General features: G+C 37.2%; 1 protein-coding gene across 2 annotated transcripts in view; it reads left to right on the top strand.

Moving 5' to 3' along the window:
* Nucleotides 1–86: 86 nt before the first annotated feature.
* The window catches only part of ZNF512 (zinc finger protein 512), a 30,355-nt gene continuing 21,550 nt past the window's right edge, over nucleotides 87–8,891 (top strand). Inside the window, exons 1-2 of one of the 2 annotated variants that reach the window (XM_014850389.3) lie at nucleotides 87–270; nucleotides 801–859. In XM_014850389.3, coding sequence (XP_014705875.1) covers nucleotides 241–270; nucleotides 801–859 — 89 coding nt within the window. In that variant the 5' untranslated portion in view covers nucleotides 87–240. The remainder of the gene's footprint in view (nucleotides 271–800; nucleotides 860–8,891) is intronic. The other variant, XM_014850388.3, reaches the window with a different exon arrangement.

The following is an 8,891-nucleotide window of genomic DNA, read 5'->3' as shown; positions in this document are numbered from 1 at the left end:
CCCACTTTTTCCCGGGTCCTACAACGCAATCCCGGGGCGGGGTCTCAGAGGCATCGGAGGGGGGGCTCGTCACGTGACTCACTCGGGCTGCAGCCCCCTCGGAAGCAGCCAGGCGGAAGTAGACGTTCCGAACCGGGCTCGGCGGCGCCGACTCCACATCCGGGAGAGGAGAGGAGAGCGGAAGTGGCGTTGGTCTGGCCGGAGCCCTTGGGTGAATTGGTTAGGCGTGGAGAGGGAGTGATGTCTTCCAGACTCGGTGCAGTCCCCGCCGTGAGTTTCTCGGTTTGACCGTTATGCTTTAGGGGTAGCGCTGTCGAGCCCGCGACACGCGGTACCTCGCTTTTGTCCCAGGCTCACAACTGGTTTTATCAGAGCCATCGTAGGCCCCACCCTTGTGGGTCAGATCTACCTGTCCCCCCTTATTTCCCCAAATCCCCACTTTCGGCTGCCTCTTCCTCTCCTACTTGGACTCAGTTCCTCGCCAGATTGCCATTGGTTTCTGTTCCTTTTGCTATCCCAGTACCTTCCATATCCGTTGTTCTCTCTTTTCACCTCCCTTTTAGAGCCTCTTATCTGGGACAGGGGTTTGAGAATGGAAGAGGTGAAGGCTCTGGTGTTGTCACCTGCCTTGACTCTCTAGGAAGATAGGACGGCATACTTTTCCTAAAAAGTCTTGCCGCCTTCCGTTTGAGGTAGTTGCCCCGGGAGAGCTTCATTTCTTCTGGGCACGGGGAATTTGTCTTTTTGTGGCCAAGGTTCAGAAGTCCCTATCATTCACTTATGTGCTTGCGATTTGCTAGACTCCGGGACCCACGTCCTTTAAGCAGCAGAGGAGCACGAGGATCGTGGGAGCTAAGAAGTAAGTGAGGTTTTGTGAGGTCCTTTTATAATTGTGTCGCCAGCGCCGTCCGATAGAACTTCCTATGATGATGAAAATGTTCTGTATCCGCACCGTCCAGTACTGTAGCCACTAGCCATGTATGGATTTTGAGCACTTGAAATGTGGCTAATGTGACTGAGGAACTGAATTTTAAATTGTGCTTAATTTTAATTAATTTAAATTGAAATAGCCACCTGTAGCTAGTGTCTGCCTGATTGGACAGTGCAAGGCTAAAGCTAGTGTGGGGGAGAAAAATCTAGCTTGCAAAAAAAAAAAAATACGAGTTATAGTAAAAATGACTCAGTAGTCCTGCATTTCTTCGGACATCAAATATGTACTCAGGAATACACTGATGATAAATGGGAAAGACTGATATGTGGGAGAAGACTGATGAAAAGACCCATGAAAAATACATGGGAAAAACTGATAAAAGTGGCTGTAAGAAATCCTTGTGTTTTCAAACTACTTGGCTTCAACAGTGGTGTGTTATTTTGTATACTGAATGAGCTAATCTTTTCCATTTTTGTTAATACAGAAAAGATTTTTGTTAACTAGATACTCGTTGGAAGGGATTAATTCATTCAGATAGCATTTACTGAGTATCGACTATTTGCCAGCTATGTAGTAGGTTAGATACAGAGATATGAAAAACAGAACTAACAGTCTAAAGGGGAGATAGGCAAGTAGATCAACACAATATGGTGTAATTAAGTATTTTTCAACCGGAATTTAGTATAGTCTTTGTGGAAGGAGAATGATAGTTTGGAAGGGAAGGCTTGCCAGTGCAAGTCACTCCTAAACAGACTTGAAAGTCAAGGAATAATTCAGTTAGCCGAAGGAAAAGGTATTTTTTCAGAAGAGAGAACAGAATGTGAACAGGTAAAAGAGTTTAATGAGATAGCAAGTGTGTAATTGGTAAAAAAATATGAAGATTAATGAACCTTCACCTGTTAATTTGAATCAGAATCATTGAGGTTAGAGTGTTGGGATTATTTTTTTTTGGTGAGGAAGAGTGGCCCTAAACTAACACCTGTTGCCAATCTGCCTCTTTTTGCTTGAGGAAGATTGTCCTTGAGCTAACATCCCTGCCGGTCTTCCTCTATTTTGTATGTGGGATGCTGCCACAGCGTGGTTTGACCAGCAGTGCATAGGTCCATGCCTGGGATCCAAACCACAAAGCCCAGGCCACCACCGAAGCAGAGCATGAGAACTCAACCACTATGCCACCGGGCCAGCCCCGGAATCCTTCTTTTTAACTGGCTTCCCAGAAGATTGTGAAATTTGAGAATATTGCTGAGAAATGAGACTAGTAGAGAGTAGAAGATCAAACCATGGAGAATATCACCTTTTAAGGATTGGGTAGAATAAAAGAAGGCTGTAAAGGATACTGAGATGAACTAAAATACTCTTCTAATGAAATCGAAATATTTGCGCCTATAGAATGAACTAGAGGTTCTTAAAAATTCTTGGTAGATCAGAAAGGAGTTGAAAATGGGTTAAACTTTTCATCTTTGTGATCAGATGCTGAGAGTGAAAGGTAGTGCTACAGACAGCAAATTATAAAGTCACTGCAATTATGATAATCATTGTTTGAACCAAAAGCTTTTTCTTGTCATATTTATGGAAAGGGAAGTTTGAGATTAATCTGGTTTTTAACAAATAATCAAATGCCTTGGTTTGATAGGTAGATAGTATAAAATACTTGAGAATTGTTTCTGTTGAGTCCTTGAAAAATAAAAGACAGAGACCTGGAGGGAGGGATTCCCTAACTACGTTGAATGAATCCCCAAGATGTTAATCATGCTGATGATCTGAAGTATTGATTTTTTTACTATGCTCATGCTTATTCATGAGAGGGGATATGGATATATCTGAGTCCTACACTGACAGTAAAGAAGTTCCTATAAAGACACTTTCGTAAGAGGAGTCTCCTGCAACTTGACTGTTAATGGCCTGGTGATACTATCAAATCTTTCTAGTAGAGTTTGTTCTCATTGTTTGGGATGGTGGGTTTTGTCCCTAGAGGACTGCCAATTCTCGTTTAAAAATTTTTAATACTTTTTTTGAGATATAATTGAAGTACAATAGACTGCACATATTTAAAGTATACGCTATGATCAGCTTTGACATGTAAGTACCCCTGAACCCGTCACCACAATCAAGGTAACATTTCCATCTCTCCCAAAAGTTTTTTCGTGTTCCCTTACAATTCATTTTTCCCTCTACTTTTGTCCCCAGACACCACTGGCCTGTTTTCTGTCACTGTACAGTGGTTTGCATGTTCTAGGATTTTATATAAATGAAATAATACAGTATGTTTTCCTTTTGTGTGATTTCTTTCACTCAGAATAATGATTTTGAATGAAAAATAGTTTTTATTGCTGAATTTGTGTAGACATCTACCTTGGTAGACATTTGGGTTATTCTCATTTTGAGGTCCTTACTTGTAATAAAACTGTTTTGAACATTTATGTGCAAGTCTCTGTGTGGAAAAATGCTCTCATTTCTCTGGATAAATACCTAAGATGGTATTTATTTGGTGAGATGGTATTTACCATCTTAGGTTGGTTGGGTCATATGTCAGGAGTATGTTTAACTTTTTAAGAAATTTCCCATTTTCCTGGAGACATGAACAGACATTTCTCCAAAGAAGATATACGGATGGCCAATAGGCACATGAAAAGATGCTCATCATCGCTGATCATCAGGGAAATGCAAATCAAAACTACACTAAGATATCACCTTACACCCATTAGAATGACAAAAATATCTAAAACTAATAGTAACAAATGTTGGAGAGGTTGTGGAGAAAAAGGAACTCTCATACACTGCTGGTGGGAATGCAAGCTGGTGCAGCCACTATGGAAAACAGTATGGAGATTCCTCAAAAAATTAAAACTAGAACTACCATACGATCCAGCCATCCCACTACTGGGTGTCTTCCCAAAGAGCTTGAAGTCAGCAATTCCAGAAGTCCTATGCACCCCAATGTTCATTGCAGCATTATTTACAATAGCCAAGACATGGAAGCAACCTAAGTGCCCATCAACAGACGAATGGACAAAGAAGATGTGGTATATGTATACAATGGAATACTACTCAGCTGCAAAACAGAACAAAATCATTCCATTTGCAATAACATGGATGGACCTTGAGGGAATTATGTTAAGTGAAATAAGCCAGTTAGAGAAGGATAATCTCTGTATGACTCCACTCATATGAGGAATTTAAAAATGTGGACAAAGAGAACAGATTAGTGGCTACCAGGGGAAAGGTGGGGTGGGGGGTGGGCACAAAGGGTGAAGTGGTGCACCTACAACACGAATGGCAAACATTAATGTACAACTGAAATTTCACAAGATTGTAACCTATCAGTAACTCAATAAAAAACAAAAAGAAGAAAAAAAAAAAGAAATTTCCCATTTTCCAAATTGGTAGTAGTAGTTTACATTCCTGCCAGCAGTGTCTGAGAGTAAGTCTTTAATTTTAGCTAATTTACTGGGTGTATAGTGGTATTTCATTGTGGTTTTAATTTGCAGTTTTCTGATGAATAATGATGTAGAACATCTGTTAAGTGCTTATTGGCTATTCATGTATCTTCTTTTGTGAAGTGTCCGTTTGTATCTTTTGCCCATTTTTAAAAATTGTTTGTTGTCTTGTTGAATTGTAGTATTTTTAAAAAATATATTCTACATGTAATGGTTTGTATTTCTTTTTTTTTTTCTGGGAAAGAGTCACCCTGAGCTAACATCTGTTGCCAATCTTCCTCTCTTTTTTTTTTCCCTCTCCGTAGCCCCAGTGAATAGTTGTATATTCTAGTTGTAAGTCCTTCTGGTTCTTCTATGTGAGCTGCCACCACAGCATGGCTACTGACAGATGAATGGTGTGGTTCTGTGCCTGGGAACCAGCCTAGGCTGCCGAAGTGGAGCTTGCCAAACTTTAACCACTAGGCCATCAGGTCTAGTTCTGCATTTCATTTTCTTAATGGTGTCTTTTTTTTTTGGTGAGGAAGATTGGCCCTGAGCTAACATCCATTGCCAGTCTTCATCTTTTGGCTTGAGGAAGATTATCCCTAAACTAATATCTGTGCCAATCTTCCTCTATTTTGTATGTGGAATGCTGCCACAACTTTCCCTGATGAGCGGTGTGTAGGTCCACACCCAGGATCTGAACCTGTGAACCTGGGCTGCCAAAGTGGAGTGTGCAAACTTAACTACTACACCACTAGGCAAGCCCCTTAGCGGTGTCTTTTGAAGAGCAAAAGTTTTAAATTAATCACTGTATTCTGTTAAAAAAAACTTTGCCATCCCTAATTGCAAAGATTTTCTCCTATTTTTTTTTTTTTATTTCCAATTCTGTCCCTTTTCCCCACATTTCTTTGGATATCACCTTTGTCTTAACTTTTTTTCTTTTTGGTTAGGAATATTGGTCCTGAGCTAACATCTGCCCCAATCTTCCTCTTTCTTTTTTTTCTCCCCAAAGCCCCAGTACATAGTTGTATATCCTAGTTGTAGGTCATTCTAGTTCTTCTATGTGGGATGCCACCACAGTATAGCCTGATGAGTGATGTGTGGGTCTATGTCCAGGATCTGAACCGGCGAAAACTTGGCTGCCAAAGTGTTCATGAACTTAACCACTTGGACATGGAGTCAGTCCCTCTCCTGTGTTTTCTTGTAGAAGTTTTATATTTAGGTCTATGACTCATTTAGAGTTAATTTTTGTGTATGGTGTGTAGTAAGGATCATTGTTAATTTCTTTCCATTTATATATCCATTGTTGAAAAATCTTTCTTTTCCTTTTTCAGTTGCCTTGGTATCTGTGTCAAAAATCAATTGAACATATATATGTGTGGGTCTGTTCCCTATTCTATTCCATTGATGTACATCCATTGATGTACATGTATCTATCTTTTTGCCAGTCCGAATTGTCTTAATACTGTATCATTAGAGCAGGTCTTGAAATCAGATAGGGTAAGTCATCTAACTTTGTTCTTTTTCAGAATTGTTTCAGCTATTCTAAGTTCTTTGCCTTCTTATATAAATTCTAGAATCAGTTTGTCAGTTTCTATAGAAAGAAGCATGCTGGAGTATTGATTGGTATTGAATCTATAGATCAATTTGGGGAGAATTGCCATTTTAACAATAGTGAGTTGTCTAATTTATAAGCATGCAATATTTTTCCATTTATTTAGATCTTCTTTAATTTCTCTCACCAATGTGTTGTAGTTTTCATTGTAAAAGTCTTGGATAGGGGCTGGCCCAGTGCCTAGTGCTTAAGTTCATGCTTAACCATGCTCTGCTTCGGTGGCTGGGGTTTGCAGGTTTGGATCCCTGGCGTGGACCTAGCACTGCTCGTCAAGCCATGCTGTGGCAGCATCCCACATAAAATAGAGAAAGATTGGTACAGATGTTAGCTCAGGGCTCATCTTCCTCACGAAAAAAAAGGCTTGGATGTCTTCTGTTAGATTTGTTCCTAGATATTTTATGTGTTCTTTATGTTATTGTAAATGGTATTATTTTTATAATTTTGTTTTCTAGTTGCTTTTTGCCAGCATCTAAGAATACAATTGATTTTATGTGTTAACCTTATATCCTGCCACTTGCTAAATTCATTTTTAGTTCTAGTAATTGTTTTGTAGATTCCCTGAGATTTTCTTTGTAAACAAACATATAATCTGCAAGTAGTTTTACTTTTTTCCTTTTGATTTTTATGCCTCCCCTTCTTTTTGTAAAAAACCTCACTGCAATGACATTCAATAATGGAACCATCTAGGTCTGGAGTTTTGTTTTTTTGAGAAGATTTTTATAAATTCACTTTCTTTAATAGATACAGAGCTTTTCAGATTTTCAGTTTCTTATGTCAATTTTGGTAAGTTGTATTTCTCAAGAAATTTGTTCATCTTGTCAATTTATTGGCATAAAGTTGTTGAAAGTATTCTCTTATTTTAATGTCTGTGTGATCTATGATAACAACCCTTCTTTCATTTCTGGCATTTTTTTTTCTTGATCAGTCTAGCTACAGGGTTGTCAATTTTGTTGATCTTTTCAAAGAACTAGATTTTCTTTGTTGTCTGTTTTAAAATTCATGAATTTCTCCTCTTTCTTGGATTTTTCCTTTTATTTACTTTGGGTTTACTTTGCTCTTCTTTTTAAGGTATCTTAAGATGGAATCTTAAGTCATTGATTTTAGATCTTCTTTCCAATATAAGCATTTAGAGCTTTAAGTTTCCTTCTAAGTACTGCTTTACTTGCATCCCACAAATTTTGATATGTGTTTTTTGTTGTTGTTCACTTCAAAATATTTTTGAATTTCCCTTGTGATTTCATTTTTGATTGGTGAATTTTTTAGAAGTAGATCATTGAATTTCCAGATTTATTTTTTATTTTATATATCTTACTATTCTTGATTTCTAATTTAATTCTGATGTGGTCAGAGAATATGTGTATGATTTTCATCTTTTTAAGTTTAAAGTTCATGGCCCACCATATGATCTCCCTTGGTGAATGCATAACGTGCACTTGAAAAAAATGTATATTCTGTAGTTGTTGAATGTAGTGTTCTGTAAATGTCAGCTAGAGCAAAGTGGTAATAGTGTAGTTCACATGTTCTGTGTCTTCACTGAAGTTTTGTCTAGTTCTATAAATTCCTGAGAGGAGGAGGTCTTAAAATTTTCTACTAAGAATGTAAAATTGTCTATTTTTTGCTTCAGTTGATCAGGTTTGCTTTGTATACTCTGAGCCTCTATTATTAGACACATCCAGTAATTATGTCTTCCTGATGATTTCTTACTTTTATCATTATGAAGTATCCCTTTTTATCTCTATCAGTACTCTTTGTCTTGAAGTCTGTTTTATTTGATATTAAAATAGCCTCCAGCCTTCTTGTCTTTGCTGACTGCATGGTGTAATTTTTCCGTCCATTTACTTCTAATCTATATATGTTTTTATATTTAAAGTGTGCCTCTTATAGGCAGTATATACTAGCATATTGCCTTTTTATTCACTCTGTCAATCTGGACTTTTAACTGAAGTGTTTAGACTATACACATTTAAATTAATTATGATATGGTTAGATTTAGGTCTACTGTTTTATTATTTGTTCTTTGTATCCTGTATTTTGTTCCTCTATACCTTGTTTTGGATTATTTGAATGTTTAGTGTCCCATTTTAATATATCTATTTGATTTTTAGTGCTCTCTCTCTTTTAGTGGTTGCTTTAGGAGTTACAATATACATACCTTTCCTTTCACAGTCTATTTATAGTTAATATCCTACCGCTTCACTTAAATGTAGAAGCCTCATAACCATATAGATTCCTTTAACCCCCTGCCTTCCAACCATTAAATTATAGCTGTCGTATCTGTTACATCTACATATATTGAAAATCTTACCTGATAATGTTAAAATTTTGCTTTAAAGAGTTTTTTATATTTACCCAGCTATTTACCATTTTTGTTGCTTTTTCTTCATTCTTAAAAACTCAGATTTCTCTCAGGTAATCATTTTCCTTCACGGAATCATTCCTTCCTGGAATAATTTTCTTTAGCATTTCTCATTAGAGCAGGTCTACTGACAACAAATTTTCTTAGTTTTTCTTCATCTGAAGAAATATTCCTAAAGGATGTTTTCACTGAGTATAGAATTTTGGACTGACAAATCTTTTCTATCAGGATTTTAAAGATATTGTTACATTGTCTTCTGTCCTCCTTGGTTTCTGTTGAGAAATCCATGATTATTTGAATCATTGTTCCTGTACGTAATATGTCAATTTTTTCTAGCTGCTTCCTAGATTTTTTTAAATCTTTGGTTTAGAATAGTTTCATTAAGATGTGTCTAAGTGTATTTTTCTTTGAGTTTATCCTATTGAGTGTTTGTTGAGCTCCTTGAATCGGTAAATTTATGTCTTTCATTAAATTTGGGGCATTTTCTGCCATTATTTTTTTTCCAAATATATTTTTGTGCCTCAATCTCTTTTTCCTCTCCTTCTGGGATTATAACACTTAAATTAGACC

The sequence above is a fragment of the Equus asinus genome, chromosome 6 (genome assembly GCF_041296235.1).
Source record: "Equus asinus isolate D_3611 breed Donkey chromosome 6, EquAss-T2T_v2, whole genome shotgun sequence".
NCBI classification, from domain to species: domain Eukaryota; kingdom Metazoa; phylum Chordata; class Mammalia; order Perissodactyla; family Equidae; genus Equus; species Equus asinus.
The sequence above is the reverse complement of the archived record's forward strand: the minus strand, read 5'-3'. Positions and strand labels throughout refer to the sequence as shown.